Source organism: Vanessa atalanta, chromosome 28 (assembly GCF_905147765.1).
Source record: "Vanessa atalanta chromosome 28, ilVanAtal1.2, whole genome shotgun sequence".
Classification (NCBI taxonomy): Eukaryota; Metazoa; Arthropoda; class Insecta; order Lepidoptera; family Nymphalidae; genus Vanessa; species Vanessa atalanta.
In genome coordinates this window covers 4,277,179-4,294,436 of record NC_061898.1, presented here as the reverse complement: position 1 = coordinate 4,294,436, position 17,258 = coordinate 4,277,179, and the positions used below count along the sequence as shown (strand labels likewise).

At 35.3% G+C, this 17,258-nt stretch overlaps 1 protein-coding gene across 1 annotated transcript; it reads right to left on the bottom strand.

The window, feature by feature from the left end:
* Nucleotides 1–1,146: 1,146 nt before the first annotated feature.
* LOC125074546 (zinc finger protein 184-like) lies at nucleotides 1,147–16,897 on the bottom strand. The gene is made up of 13 exons (XM_047685873.1): nucleotides 16,726–16,897; nucleotides 14,771–14,909; nucleotides 13,901–14,005; nucleotides 12,314–12,478; nucleotides 10,101–11,205; nucleotides 9,213–9,300; nucleotides 7,415–7,588; nucleotides 6,660–6,807; nucleotides 6,239–6,370; nucleotides 4,848–4,994; nucleotides 3,544–4,176; nucleotides 2,249–2,429; nucleotides 1,147–1,402 (listed from the first exon to the last, which is right to left on the bottom strand). Exons 1-13 carry the CDS (start codon nucleotides 16,879–16,881, stop codon nucleotides 1,147–1,149), a joined length of 3,429 nt encoding a protein of 1,142 aa, XP_047541829.1. The 5' UTR covers nucleotides 16,882–16,897.
* Nucleotides 16,898–17,258: the final 361 nt, after the last annotated feature.

Here is a 17,258-nt window from a genome sequence, read left to right as displayed (position 1 = left end):
AAAATATTATTTAATACATTTAACAGATGTTTTATTTTTGAGGATAAACGTGAATTAAAATAAAAAAACTTTAATTTTACGTTTATAAGCTCTGTAAAAATAACTTTAAACTCAGGCATATTTAAATCTAAATACAACGGATTTAAATTAAAACGGCACTATTTAGCTCAGTCAAACTATTGAGTAACTTACCGAGTAAACAGTACCTACAAATACATGAATATTGTTACGACACCCGCAAGCCCTCAAAATATCTCATGATCTTACGATCCTATTGCAATTTGCGTAACGTCAAATTTATTATAATTTAATACATTTAGGTTGTACAGTGTGCGCGTAGTTAACGGAGAGGGCGAACGTCGTTAATTGTTAAAAAGTTTATGATTAATTAAGGAAGCTGGCAGTATAGCGTCAGCTTACGGCGGTTACTTGACTGCTAATGGAGTACTAATGGCGCACTAAAATTAATTACTCATTAATTTTGCTCTAAGTGGATTCTGCCTACATATCACTCATGTTTATTTATTTTCTATTCCAACCGCAAGAGGACAAAAGCCAAATAAGCTAGAGAGCTTGAATAATCTATGACATTCATTATGGATTTACGAAAAAATGGCGTTTTGAACGTAAAATTGAAGGCGTTAAATTAAAGTGGATATAAGTAGTTAAGGGAAACGGTGTTGTTACTATAAGTAAACGTTACAAACACGTGAACAAAACAGTTCTCTTTTTTCTCCGTGTGTTCACATATTTCCTTTTTTTTCTCATTTATTATAGAGGATAGATATATATTTATTTGTTATAGAGGAACTTTAGTGTCCAAATAAAGATAAAAATAAAGACGTGTAAAATTTGACATCTCACGTTGATAATAAGCAACAACAACATACCATTTGACAGTCAGCCCTAACAGATGTGTGTAACAGCGCGCGCTGATTGGTCAAACCAAGTAGCGTTTCCTGTTACACATTTCCGTCCCTTTTCACGAAATCACTCCCACAGATTATGAAAAACTAGAGGAAACATGTCATACATCTAAATTTTTGGAATAAGATTCGAGCAAATACTATAATAATAAATATTTGATCAATGAAAATACAAAAGATATCATTAAAATTATATTTAATTCAATAAATACACATAAAATTAACTATATTCGGGATGCTGGCTCTTCATATGCCCCTTCAGACTGCAGTTCTGTATGAAGGCCTGTCCGCATATATGGCACCGGTAGCGTCTGTCGTTCGTGTGTATGCGAATATGGTCCTTAAGCGTCTTTAACCGAGGGTATGTTTTCTCGCAAACTTTACACTTGAAGTTCCTCTCGCCTGTGTGTGTGGGCATGTGGTTGGTGAGCGCGAAACGGGTGAAGAATTTCTGGCCGCAGCATTGACATTCATATCTGGAAACGAAATTACATTAACAGCCTGTAAACTTCGCACTGCTGGGCAAATGTCTCCTCACCCTTTGAGGAGAAAGTTTGGAGCATATTCCACCACGCTGCTCCGATGCGGGTTGATGGATACATATGTTGCAGAATTTCGTTGAAATTAGACACATGCAGGATCGATACCTTACCATCCGGGTAGGTACCCAAAATTTATACATAAAAAAACCCTATAATTTAAGGGTATGAAAGGCTCACCCAATAACATTGCTGTCTCAGTTTGAAGACTGAGTTTTGCTTTTTTTTATTGCTCTGACAATTACTCTACAAAGTGGTAAAACACCACTTTTTTTAAATAGGCAAGCAGACAAAGGTAAAGTAGCCTATCAGAGCGTTCATGGGCTTCACAAAATAAAAGATCGCAACATTTCTGCGAAACTAACTTTAACTTTATGGTATAATAAACTTATTCATTGGTCTAGTGTTAGGCCTATAAGGGAGTAGCCTTTTTTATTTCAAGTACATAAGTGGTCTCTTGTTATAAAACATTGAATATAACATTGTAATATCGGTAGGCGGACGTGCAAATGGGCATCCTGATAAGCAAGAAGATATAACTGTTATATCGCCACCAACCGTGGAACGTTATTTTTGCTTCGTCCGCTTTGACACTCACCGGCATCAATACACTGGCTCAGTCGCCTTCACGGACCAATACCATATATTGCTGTTCGATGGTGAAATATTTGAAGGGCTGAAAGTACCATCCAGTGGGGCTTGCATAAGTTCTTGTCCCTGCAGTGACCTAACCTATATAGCTATGTCTTCGAGTACATATATAATTATATTTATATACATCACCTGTAATCCTTCAAATGCTCCTTTCGCCTGTGAATTGTCAATTTCCTTCTCGTCTCGCAAACTTTATCGCACAAGTTACAGGGAAACGAGAGCGGCTCCTCGCCGTGGACTTCCACCAAGTGTTTCAACTTCTGTGGGTATGTCATCAGTCTCACGTCACACTTGGGGCAGTATACTCTACCTGGAATATAAAACGAATTAATAACCTAAAGGGGGGGGGTGGGGTCATTCATATCTGTCTAAATAGTGACTAGCTGTTATATAATCTATAGCCTTTTTCAATAAAATGATGGTCAAACGTCAATATACGGATATTTTAAGTCGCGGGCAACAATAATTTTTTGTTAAATTCAAATTTAACAAAAATTTATTGTTGTAGCCTAAGTTACTCCTAACTACATCAGCTATCTGTTAGAGTAAGTCCTGTCAAAATCGATCCAGCCGTTCCAGAGATTAGCCGAAACAAACAGACAGACAAACGAACAGAAAAAAAAAATGGTGTATGTACCGTGTATACATACATATGCATTTAGTAAAAAGCTGCTTTAATATTACAAACAGACACTCCAATTTTATTATATTTGTAGAAGATTCGTACTGATAGATCCTGAGATAAGCTTGTTCATACAAACGAACAAATCTATCTCATTATAATCTTGTATTATTGGGATGTAGTTATGTGTAGTTTATTATTATACTTTAGTATTACATTATCTCCTCTCTACCTATACCCGAACTTACCTTTTCGTTTTAAGTTTCTATCACTGAAGGTTGTCGGTGAGAGATCACTTATCAAATATTTTTGATAACTTGTGTCTCTTATGTACGCATGTGTTGTACAATAAAGTATGTAAATATATATATATACAGGCAAAGATACTTTACTCCTCTCCTTGTAATAAATAAAAGCAGATAATTTTACTAAAATATGAAACCGACATATATGTTTTCAAACAATTTTAAATTTTGATTATGGCCTTTGATAATTTAATTTCGACCATTCAGCACACATAAGTCATTATAGATATATATATATTAAAATAAGATTCGGTTCATCTGTCAGAAGGCAGCACTTACAAGAATGTAACTGTAAACTATCTGTATTTTCTTGTATCTGTTTCTGTGTCTCTGGTCGATTCTCACAGTGAAAAATAAAGTGCAACGTTGTGCAATAGAACATATATAATATAGAAGGCCATACTCAACAATATAGATAGATAAGGCACAATGTAGCTAAGAAGAGCTTTTCATAGATGGATTTTGAATTTGGTAACTAAACAGTTCAACCAGCTCACCTCTTTTCTTATGGACCCTATCCACGTGTAATTCCTTGTTGTACTGGGCCTTGAACACTTTACCGCACACCTCACAAGGGAAATCCCCTTCCTCGTGTCTCTGTTGATGCATTATAAACCTGCCTCGGTCCACGAACCCCAGACCGCACGTCTCGCACACATAGTTACTGAAATGTTCGTTCATATGTTTGTTCAGGGCATGGAAATACGGAAACACACAGTCACAGAGCGCGCACTTGAATTCATTGTTACACAAACGGAACGGCAGGAGAAGATCACGATTGTTGAAGTAGTATTTCTTCTTGTGGACGCTCGATATGTGGTGCCTGAAGTCATCCAGCGTCGTTATCCGTTCCGGACAAAGTCGACAGTCGATTCTGGTCAGATCTATCTTGAGCATATTCTTGTGTTCCGTTATCTTGAACTTCTTCGGATGATGGTTGTGCAACGTGTGACTCCTCAGGAGTTCGGGGTCGGAGAAGTTCTCCCCGCAGTAGAAGCAGAGGAGGTGGTTGTGTCTGCACTTGAACGGGCACACGTAGGAGAATTCCACTATTGTCAGGATGTTCGTCTCGGTGATGTAGGACGGGTCTCGTTCGCGCATGCGCTGCTGTAATTTCGACATCGGTATCTCTAGAAGATAGATTTTTGTCATTAGATATTGATAATTTTGTTTTTTTAAGAGGCAAACTAATAAATGATCTTTAACGATGAGAAATCGTACAAGAACAAGGGGAATATGTGATGACCCAACGGTCCTGCCGTTGGGTCATCACATATTCTACTGCCAAACAGCATTACTTATTTAATTCTGTAGTGTTTCGGTTTGAAAGGTGATTAACCCAGTGTAATTACAGGGTAAAAGGCATGTAAGTACCTTCTCGGTACTTCTCAGTACCCAATGTGACGTCTGGCGATGCCAATGGGTGGTGGTGACCACTGACATTATTATGTTATAGATAGGCGGTCAAGCAAATGGGCTACTTGATGGTAAGTGGCCACCACCGCCCAAAACAACGGTGCTGCAAGAAATAATAATCATTTCGTACATCGAAATTGCGCCACCAATCTTGGGAACCAAGAACCTTGTGCCTAAAGTTACACTGGCTCACTCAACCTATATACTGGAACACAAAGATACTAAGTATTGCTGTTTGGCGGTAGAATATATGAGAGCGTGGTATCTACCCAGACGGGCTCGCACAAAACCCATACCACCAAGCATATGATGAGCACTGGTCTTCTAACCACTAAAGTGGGCAACGCGTTTTAGTATGTAGTATCTACCAACAATAAAAACTTACTTGGTGTTTCTGCAACATTTCTTGTGAGATCTCCGTTTGCTTGGACCAGGTCTGCCTTTTGAACTTTGTTGGGTCGATCAACTATCTGCTGTAATGGTATGTCGTCGTTTGAGGAGTCCTGCGCCATTGCCTCTGGTTTTACATCGTCTAGTACAAGAAATTTTTAATATTTAATCGTTTATTTTGCATACATTAACAGCCTGTAAATTTCCCACTGCTGGGCTAAGGCCTTCTCTCCCTTTGAGGAGAAGGTTTGGAGCATATTCAACCACGCTGCTCCAATGCGGGTCGGTGGAATACACATGTGGCAGAATTTCGTTGAAATTAGACACATGCAGGTTTCCTCACGATGTTTTCCTTCACCGCCGAGCACGAGATTAATTATAAACACAAATTAAGCACATGAAAATTCAGTGGTGCTTGCCTAGATTCAGTGGTGCTTAGAACGCGTGCATCTTAAGCGATGATTGCGGGTTTGAACCTATTTGAACATTTAATCGTTATACATATCTGGAACTCAAGTCTCCAGTAGTAGTTTGGAAAAATTGTTTAATTTTTTTTAAATTAAATTCCGTTCAGTTGTTACTGTAACAAATGTTAGCCATCCCTAACATTTCCGATGCCACCGACGTGGAAACTAAGATTTCATGGCTCATTTACCCTTACAATACTAAGTTTTTCTGGTATAATATCTGATGATTGGGTGGTACCTAACCAACTGGGTTTGCACAAACTCAACGAAGAACATACAGTTGCAAAGTAAATGTCATGGGATGTTGGTCTGAGCCTCCTGCCCTTATATGGTTTAGAGTTTATTCCACCATGGTGCTCGAATAGGTTGGAGGATTGCGTCCTTGACTTGGATTGAGAGTTATTAGGTTTTCGTTATCGGACGATAGACGATTGTGTCCAGTCGACGATGTGGCGACCCCCTTAAACTCGATTCCTTTCAAGATATTTAGGGATACATTCTGATACCATAGGGCGCCGAGGTGCTATCTGAGGAGGCCGTCCAGTACTTCCAGAATCGGGAGATCTTCTGGGAGGGAGGCGATGGGCGATTGCTCCGACAATACTGTGAAACGTCGGAATCAACTGGGTCCTGCGAGTTTAGGTCATTCCCAGGATGGGGGTGATGGTTGTGTACTACGGGAATAGCACCCTAATTACGGTAGCTTCCAGGAAGCAGACCTAAGTCATCGCATCACTTACGGCGAATCGAAATGGGTTAAAGGGAGAGACCCTTCACAAAAACGGAAGCTCTTTTATTCGACGATCCATGTCATCCTGGGAAGGTGATTTAGGTGCAGGCTATGGTGAGGTATTTAGACGACCTTTGACGGAAGATGAAGCTCCGGACAATTTATTTTAAGTTTAAAATATAGACTCACAGTTCATATCCTCGGCCAGTGCGTCTCTCGGTGGTGAATCTTGAACATAATTATCATCCTCATTCTCTTGTGGTTCAGTTTTGACTTCTACTTCGATTTTCTCCTCACCTGTGTCCGGTTTTGTACTTTTCTCTGTAAACAGTAAACAGATAAATGCTTATTATTTCTTACTGTTTTTTTGTCTCATTGGTTTGACAACTATGGTGGCCGAAAATTAAATTATATATTTAATGTTGGGGTGTTGCTAAGCCCCCATGCAATGCATGCATCAGCAAGCATTTTAAGCTGATGGTTCACCAGATCTATAGCACCATTCAAGTTTAAATTATTGGCATAGTCATTGAAGTAAAAGTACTTGTGACATTCCCGTTGAAACAAATTTATATAATAACTAATTTTAATTACTTCTATAAATGTGTACCTTTGGTCTCCTCGTCATACATCTTCACTTGTAAAAATGCTTCTTCACATCTTAAAACCTGTTGCCTGAAGGTGAACGCCTCTCTCAACCTCTGTACACATGTAGCACACACAAGACGTTCTGATGGCTTGCCGTCTAAGTGGGATAGCTAGGAAATAGAATATTTTATTGTATAAGTTATGACATTTAAGATAATAAGAATTTTATACACTACATTATATTTAAAGGTATATTATGCTACCCTAAACTGCTTCACACTGGTACAATGAAGGCTATATGCAATTTTTAGATTAAAGAACAAACAAAAGTTTTTCTTTTTTATCTATTAAATTTGAAATTTTCCAGCTTTACTCTACTATAATTATACATTTATACATATAAACCTTTCTCTTGGATCATTCTGTTTCTTGATATAAATCACATTTAAATCCATTGCATAGTTTAAGCATATCTATCATACAGATGGGATGCATCTTTGTTTAATACTATGAAGAGATACTGGATAAAACGGCAGTTTCTATTGAATTTTCATCTAAATGGGATGGCTAGGATGAAGTTAATATTAGCAGATACCATATGGTATTTAAGAAAATATCGTTTAATACATGATATTGCACAAAACAACAATTGAAATGTTTGTGAAAAGAGGTTTTATTTACTACCAATTAACTATATAATTTAAATTATCAACAGATATTTTAATGAATTAATAATTAAATAAAATTATGCATTAATATATTTGTAAAACAACTTACGAGTAGGCCATAGCAATCCATTATCATGTCTGAATATATTTCCTTTTTACCGAAACTCTCGTATTCCACATTCAAAAGTCTACATTTTTTAATAGATCCGCAACAGCGGCAAAGACCCGGATCAAAAACCGGTCCTTTTCCTTTTTTGGCACTCATTTTTAATAATAAAATGATTATTAAAACCTATTATTTATTGTTAAATTACTTGCATGCTTATGGTTTAGTAAAAAATAAGCTCATATTAAAGTATTTCCTATGTTGTATTAATAATAAATGTCAACATTATATCGTTTATTTTTAATTCACAAAAAAAACATCACAAAATATTGTATGAAAATACTGATAAAATATACAAAACATTGAAATTGATTAACGTGACATTTCTGACTTTTCAGATAACAAATAACAATCCTTGCGTTTTTGAACGTGTACTTTAGATATTAAGGCACCGTTTACATTATCAATATTAAGATTTAACAAACGTGACGTGTGTGCCAATTATTTTTAATAAAATATGTTAGGAAATCTGAATTTAAATGAATAAATCATTTGTATTATTTTATATATTTTAATGTGCCCCTATTGTTTGATTTTAATAGGTTTTTACGCAAAGGAATTTTGATGACATAAAAAATCTTTTCTGGATTGATGTGCTCCTATTAATGAGTTCCTTTATACCATCATAACTTTTACGAGTATATCCATTCTAAGTCAATAGCAATTTTATTTTTTATAAACGCCTGGTGGTTTTGGAGTAAGGAGAAAAAGAGAAAAAAGGTGAAAAAGAAATTTATTATGCACATAAATAAATATATTCATTAAAATTATTTTGAAACTATTTACATTTGAACGCTTAACGCATTAGATAACATTTTGATTAAAAAACAAACGAATTATACATTTTATAAACGCCATAGAAAGTTTAGGCGTTAAACAATACACTTTAGCATAAAATTATTTAAAAACATGTTTGTTCAATCGGATATACTTAGAACTTAATGACAGTTCATCATTTCAAAAATAACGTTCTAAATTCAAATTCCAGTTTGAATGTAGTAGTTAACGTGATATCTCGTAAAATATAAAAATCTAATTTGTTGGTTGTTTTGCTATAAGTGAAGTATTAGTAGCAACTGATTATCAAACTGTGATATCAAACTTTCGAGTTGGATTCTGTCATACCCGCTCTTAACACATCCAGATTGTAAGGGGCGTTCAATGTATTCTCGCTATTGGCTTAAAGAAAAATGTAATTCCGAATAAAAAATATGTTTCAATATAGATAATAACAATTGAATATACTTCAAGAATATTTTCATTAGGTTTGGTTAGGGGACAGAAAGGGACAGAAACAGTGATCACTAGGATATGGCCAGGTATGGGCTGTGGTGTGGATTAATTTCTTCAAGGTGCTTACTTAAACAACATATTCAGACTTTTTGTACATGACACCGGAGCCGAAGCCGCACTACACCTACACTACTATCTTCTTTATAATAACACTTGGTATCACGACGTAAAGTTCACAGACGCAATTTTATTACGGAATATGTGAATAAGTTCGTCGTCGTGGAGAAGCATCACCTCTGGTTAATTTTCCATTTCTTTTTTCGTTAGTTACATCCTTTTCGTGTTCTCAACGCCACAGTGTTTTGGGACTCAAAGGGTATTTTAATTAAATTTGAATAAAGTACCATTCGATTCCCAAAACACTGGAGCCATGAGCGTTTCGGTGAACGGAGTGACTTCGGACTTCTTCGGCAGCATAGCTTCTTATTGTACCAATTCATACATTTACGTCTTCAAGTAAAAGTTTCACAATTTGCGCATTTGCCGCAGTGGTGGCAACTGGACCGCCAGCACGAGGGTCATCTTTAAGATTTTCTCTAACCCGTTTATTAAATTTACTCGACCAATTTTGGTCATTTAAAGCAGTAAATTAGTAAACAGTTAATATCTCTCTTAGATTTTTGTTCGAGTATTATCTTGTCTTAAAAGGAATGCCAAAGTGCAAGGCTCGATTTTTTTTAATAATAATGTTACGACACTGTTTTTAGCGGTATCTGTAATACTAATGATTAACATAAATTAATAAAAAAGATAATGATTAAGAAAAAAGTATCCGCATGGTTACTAATCATCCCAAAACTGAGAATACATTGAACGCCCTTAGTAATACTCTCTTTGTGATGTCGATGTGGTGCTAACCATAGAATCAAATGTATCAGCCTCACTAAGCCTTACCAATCAGAGGACGTACATCTGTGTTTATTACTGTATGCTGAAGAGTTTGTATGATATCGTTAATTTAAGGATTACCAAATCGTCTTGCTTTGGATCAGACACTAAAAAGTTTTGTAAGACAAGCGTACGTACGTATTTTAAACGATTTATTTTTCCAATCAGACTTTTCTAATGAGTATATTTCCATTTGGATATCGAATATTAAAAGTGGGCTCTGACGGGTTAAGTATACTTGTATTATTATAATTATTATGCCACAGACTAGATTTGCAATGAGTTATCATTATTACCCAATTAAGATACAATAACAGTATCTGATCTTCTTTATGATCTAAAATTATACTGTATGTTAGGTTAGAAAAAGACATGAGATTTCACGGAATTCACGTCTTACAAACAGGACAAATTTCTCTCGTTAATAAAACACAAATATATTCCCTACTCGTGATAATTTTCTTCCAAATCCATGGCCTGATGCTGCCTTTTGATGTGATTCTTCAAATTAACGTTCTGCGTGAACGACGCATTACACAAAGCACATTTATATTTCTTCTCGCTGCTGTGAGATTGCATGTGAACCTTCAAACCCCTTAACCTTGGGTAACTCTTTCCACAGTATTCGCAACGGAAGTTTCTTTCCCCTGTATGACTCGCCATGTGTTCCTTCAGCCTCGATGGTAGGTAGAAACGTTTGTCGCACAAATCGCATTGGTGTTTTAGTATCTTCAAGTGAAACCTTCTATTGTGTTCGCGAAGAGATTTCCTGCTATCATATGCCCTGTCACACTGTTCGCACTGAAACGTCCTCTCTTCCCCATGAATCTCTATCATGTGACGATACCTTAACGTGTAGGAAAAAAATACTTCATCACATTTATTGCACTGGTAAGCCGCCTCCTTCTTATGTGTTCGTGCGATATGAATATATCTTGTGTATTTCGACTTGAAGGATTTCCCGCATTCTTTGCAAGCGAAGCTCTCCTCCACTCGCTGATGCGTTTTCTGGTGCAGGATCAGCATTCTCTCTTCGAAATAATGGGCACCGCACATATCACATATGCAAGTACCGAAGTGTTCGGCCATGTGTTTCTTTAAAGCGTGGAAAAAACTAAAACTAGCACCGCATTCCGTGCAACTCAACGAACCGGATGTGAGTCGGAACTTCAAGAATTCATTGGAGTCGGAGTAGTATAACTTCGCATGGCAATTGGTTATGTGTTCTTTAAACTGTTCCAAGTCTTGTATGTTCTCTGAGCAGTTACGACAGTCTATTCTAAAAGTATCGATTTGGACTTTTTTGTTACTAGAACTATTGGACAAGACATCTTTGAAAGTAGTAGGATCGTGAGTCATGGAATGTTCTCGCAGTTTGTTGGGATCGGTGAAGACTTGTCGGCAATAAACGCAGAAGTAATCACTGAACGATGTGTCGAACGGGCAAGCGTACGAGTTCTCAACGATTGTCACTATATTGTGGAACGATTTTGTATTTTCGTTCGTCTTGTAACCGTTTAGTTTTTGTGATTGTGTTGACTTATCTGGCAATTCTGTAACAAGAGGAGCCAAAGTTATTCTTTTTTAAAGTTAATTATACAGGTATACTTTTAAGATTTTAAATTAACATAGTTATTCTTATTACTAACAGTATTTAAAACGGGATATTTACCATTTATTTGCTCGATATTTCGACATTATCTACGATGTCTTGTTCACGAGACATTCGTAGATAATGTCGAAATATCGAGCTCCACCAAATAAAAATAAAAAACATGGTGAATATCCCGTTTTAAATACTGTTAGGTATACTTTTATTTTAAATACACCTGTGATCAACTTCTTATCATCTTTGACGGATAAGCATTGCGGGAAATTTGATGGGAAATGAGATGTAGTCATTAATTGTTCGAGCTTTTATCATAAAAGACGAAAAAAAACCAAATTCTTCAAGCAGGCTCTTACGATGACCTTAGAATCGTCATTCTATTAAATTAATTTATGACAACCACCGGTTCGATACTGATTCCAACGAGAAATACCAGCGAAAAATTCACCACAATTTCATTGCACGCGTAAATAAATACAATTGAATTATTTATCCTGCACTAAAATCAAAATACAACCGAAGGGTTCTGTACGCGCGAGAGAAAAGTTGACTGTAGTTTTGGAAAAAGGGGAGTTGTTACCTCAAAATTGGACTCTGACTTATGACGACACGTTCTTCTTTGGAGCGCTCCCTAGGTCTTCATACACTCGAAGAACACAGCCAAAGGGATGGGTGATATTACAGGAGAAGGATAAGTCTGTTACACAAGCTAATTTCAAAGGCGCACTCACAAAACACACGTTACCGCGGCTCACACGAGAAGGGAAGAGAAAAAAGAAGTACGTCATACGTCAAATCATTCCATAGACAAATATTGACGTTTCAATGTACGCCTAAACCTAAATACGCTACAGGTTCTATATCTACAGTAGTACAAAGACAGGTATTTGCGGCGTTAACACTTACTTTCTTCCTAGAGAGGAATCAAATTTGCGAAGGTATTGGTAATTTCCTTCAATTTCCATCTTGGTCATTGTACCAAGTAGATTTGATGAATAGGAAAATGATTGAAGGACCTAAACATTGAGTTCTATCTTATATTCTAAACTCACCCAAATCTTGCAATTCTTTCAACTTCTCGTTGAGCCTCTGTGCATCGTACAGCATTTCTTTCGTAAGTTCGTCTTCTTTCTTCTCCCCTTTTCGTTTTTTATTAGACTTCAACTTCTGCCTCAGTTTCCTCTTGTGTTTGTTCACTGGTTCGACTTTCATTTCTTCTACGTATGCAACAATGGCTCTTAAGATTAGTATTAATTTGATGATTTTATTAATATGTTTATTTCCAATCGTTTTTTTTTTACGGCACAACATAGATAAATCGGCTATTACTTTTTTTATTAATAACATCTCTTCTGGTAATACATTATACATAAGAGAATGGTTTTTTTATTAAATGAGCATCATTAGAATTTTTCATAAGTTTGTGCTAAAACTCCATCAAGTGCTCGGTGACGAAAAACAGCTTTCTTGCAAGTATCGGTAGAAATCTAACAGATTTGTCGTACAATAAACTCGAAAATTTACTTTACTTATTTCTACACTTTGAATAATTCAAAATTATGCTTAATTTTTTTTTAATGTAAAATAGAAACATTCAACATATTTTTTTGTAGAATAATCGTTAAATAATCAAAATCTAACGGGCTTTTTAGCTGGCAAAAGGGCTGTAAGTCTCTGTAAGTCACTGTGAGTCTTTGATTATTTAAGTCAGGATAGAATATCTAAAGTGAAAACGCGTTGAAATAAATAGTGGCCAACAGAGGGACACTGAGTACACGAACTCTAGTAAAGTAGTATGACATATGGCAAGTGACCAGCATAGCTGTCACAGACACCAAGATAATAAAGTTGGCTTGTCTGTTTTAGTTATTTTATAGTGCAACTCTATCTAAATATATAAATAATTTATTTTCTTGGTGGTAGGGCTTTGTGAGAGCCACTCAACTGATACACCGCCAAACAACAATACTCAGTATTGTTGTGTTCCGGTTTGAAGGGTCAGTGAGCTAGTGTAACTATAGGCACAAGGGACAGAATATCTTAGTGCCCAAGGTTGGTGGAGTGTTGGCGATGTAAGGAATGGTTAATATTTCTTACAGCGCCATTGTCTATGGGTGGTGATGACTACTTACTATCAGGTGACCCATATAGCTCGTACGCCAACATATGCCATAAAAAAACTGCAAGTATTCCTTACATCAGAGACAGACTAGAGAGTCTTTGTTATCAGAGCAAATTCTGTGCTTGGGACACATCAATACAAATTGCTGCTTGCAAGAAATAAGGCTCATTTTAACATTGTTAACAGCGTGCTAACTACCTTAAAGAACATCTACTTGACATATAATCTGAACAAAGCCATATGCCCTGATATCTAGAATATTATGTCACTTGTGCCTGTATTTGTAACACAAAGATTTACTGTAGAATAGCAGAGTACCCGCGTGCTATTAGAATGGGATGAATTTTTGTCAAAGTATATCAATAACACCATAAGTTTTTTTCTTTTGAGTTCGCTAACGCTGTCAGCGAGACTTTGCTCGTCTTAATTCAGAAAAGTCTCAACTCATTCTGATTTTATGCGTTTTATAATATTATGGATTGCAAAAATATTCTAACTTAAATAGCTTATCACTCACCGGTATCGTTATCGATATGGTCTGCATCATCTGGATAATCAAGTTCAAGGTTAATGTTGATCTCTTCTTTGACACTCGCTTCCATTTTAACATCGTTCGGATCACCTAAAAGTTGAGTTTAAAACTTTGTATTGTGAGCCGCGTCAACTACACCACTGAGTTTTTACCTGATTTCGCGGTGGTGTAGGAAAACATCGTGAGGAATGTCAGCGTCTTGGATGGAAATTCTTCCATTGCAGGATGCTGTCGTGTAACAATGCCCATTTTTGTCGGTATGGTTGACCTCATCCTCGAGAGGTGATGAGGTCTCAGTCCAGAAGTTGGTCTTTTACACGTAGCTACTTTTCATTTTTATTATTTTGATATTCTCTTTGGAATTTATTGTCATTTATTGTCAGAGTTCTAATTGTAGTAGGTCCCAAGATTTTGCTTTTGTTTTTTAGATATGTTTTTGCGGATTTTTATACCTAAAGATGTATTTTAAGATACAATCAGATAAGCTCGCATATATTTACGAAACTCACTTTCACTTTTTGCATCATAAAATTAAAACAGCATGTTGGTTTACTATTGATATTTTTCCGCTGATTTCAGATCGCCGTCCCATCGGACTACGAGATCGAAGTAACAGTAAATACACCTGTCCTTGCACACACCTGTATACTATATATATAACATATGACTGTCGCGTAATCACAGTTGAGAAAGGTCACAGTCAAAATTAGTTCAAATAAATTAACAAATCATCATCATAATCAGCCTGTTTTAGTCCACTACTGGATAAAGGGCTCCCCCCAAGGCGCGCCACTGAGCCCGATCTTCGGCCCTTCTCATCCACAGACAAATCATCACCGTAAAATACAAAACTACCTTCATCGTGAATCTTCGTTCTCAACAACTTTTCTTCACACTGAAGAACTTGCTGGCGAAAGCAGCTCGCCTCCCGCAGCCGAGACACACACGTCGCACATATTAAATGTTCCTCGGCTTCTCCGTCCAAGTGTGATAGCTGAAAAAACAAAAGACAAAAAAAACGGCCGTCGTGGAAAGCGAAGGAGACGATAACGAAAACAAAAACATTAAATTATATTTAATAAAAGAAAACTAATAAATATGTGGATTACAATAATTATTTCCTTACTAATATACACTTTAACTAAAATTATAAATTTGAAAGTAACTCTCTCTGTTACCTCTTCACTCTTAAATCGCTGAACTGATTTCCATGAAATTTCGTAAGGACATAGTTTCGAGTCCCTCAGAAGGAGAGATAGGCTACTATTTTCAATTCACCCTGGAGGATGCAAAATGGGGGGTGCCAGTTTGTGTGGTAAAGCCGCAGGTTTAGCTTGTATTAGTACATAGCAATCAAGTATATAATATATGACACACACCAGAAAATGATCACTTCAGCACTTCAGAAGGGGCATGATGGTATATGAAATATATTAAGGAATTTCCCCATCACAGTATTTGAGTCGATCTTACCTTCGAGGCCCCAAAAGATGTTTCACATAAAAAATCATTTAAAGACACCTTAAGCTGATAAGATATTAATTATCATATAATATAAATAGGAAAGGGGGTTTACTGGATTCCCCACCTTATATGGAAAGGGATAGTATATGATCATGAAAATTTATTTCCTTTAATAGTATAACTACAAGCTTAACAAAGTCAATAGATTTATCATCATATTTTCCCATAACCATCCCTTACACTGCCAATGTCCCACCGATTTCGGAAATAAGATGACATGTCCATGAGTCCATAGTTACACTGGCTCACTCACACTTCAAATCAGAACACAACAATACTAAATATTGCTGTTTGACATGATCAATTATATTACTGAACTTGTTAATTATAATATTTATTGCTTTATTTAATCTAGTTAGTAGTTAATCTCTAGTATTTTAGTATTATAAAATTATTTTCGTAAAGAATATACCTGTGTATTGTACCTAAAAATGCATGTTGTGGCCGTCTTAAAGAGTCGCACACTTTATATTTAGTATAAATATGTTTTTATGTATAACATGGGTAAGTGTAGTGACTGCTGATGGTCCTTAATAAATAAATAAACTTTATAAATCTTGACTGATATTATCAGTATTGAGACACACGAGTCATGAATGGCAAAACTTAATAAGCTCAATATTAAATTTTAAATTCAATATTTGAATAACTAGTTCTACCAGAACATAGATTTTATTGGAATTGTTTAAATTTATGGTCATCGTTTTGACAACGTCAATAACATGAATCGTCAAACAAAACACAATAATATAGTTCAAGATTGTAGCCTTTTCCAAGTGCTTCTAAGTTATATATCATTGTCAGTATGATCTGTAGCTAATGCGAAGACATAATGACAAAAATCTCAAAAGTAGCTTAAATAGCAAATATGTAATATATAAAAAAAAATATGTATATATAAAAAAATCGTCTTTATCTCTCATTTCCATTTTTAATTTAACTAACTTCTGTTTATATCAGAAACCAAGTCCTAATTTGGCTGTCTACTAACATATGCCATATTTAATAAAGTAATGAATTCTATAACGGTATATAGGAAGGAACTCACATAGAACACTTTTGTTTTTACTTTGAGATACCGAAATTATTTTTACAGTATAAAAATTAGTAAATAAATTTACTCTGTATTAATTTGGTATATCAATATAAAAAATATATAAAGAGCAATTTAATTTCATATTACGTTGTTTTACGTAGAGTCCTAAATGTATAAATTAAATTATTTATTAAATAATAGTGTAATATTTATTAAATAAGAGTGTAAAATAATATTAATATCTACGTACCAGCAAACCAAAACAATCTACAAACATATCCGAATATATCTCTTTTCGTCCTTGCCATTCGTATTCCACATTCAAAAGGCGACACTTTTTAATAGCACCACAACATCTACACACACCGGGATCGAATATGGGACCTTTTCGAGTATTTGTGCTCATTTTAAACAATTTGTAATTGTGAATTAATTTGAATATTATTGCAAAATGACATTTTATTTGATTATAACCACAGATAGTAATAGTTATATTTGTCATTTAAAAAAATATATTCAAAAGGAGATTAGGTATTTACACACTATCAACAAATTTATTCGTATTCTAGCTTAAATAGAATTTCTAAATGTTACATTGTACATATAATATTTATAGTAATAGTGTATTAATATTCATTAAAAACTAACTCGAAACATAGTTTTGTTTAATTAATAAATATTTTAAAGTAAACTTTGAGCTCTGAAATTTTAATGATTTCTTATGATTTTGCTAAGGAATTCGAATTAAATCTTATAATATTTTATGCTTGGCGAAACACAATT

What these genes read in the sequence shown, in the direction of transcription:
- LOC125074546 (XM_047685873.1), bottom strand. Translation starts at nt 16,881, where the DNA reads ATGAGCACAAATACTCGAAAAGGTCCCATATTCGATCCCGGTGTGTGT. An exon ending in ACTGGCCGAGGATATGAACT is followed by an intron (nt 4,995 to 6,238) that starts GTGAGTCTATAT and finishes TTCTTGTACTAG; the next exon opens with ACGATGTAAAACCAGAGGCA. An exon ending in TAGGGTCCATAAGAAAAGAG is followed by an intron (nt 2,430 to 3,543) that starts GTGAGCTGGTTG and finishes TTTATATTCCAG; the next exon opens with GTAGAGTATACTGCCCCAAG.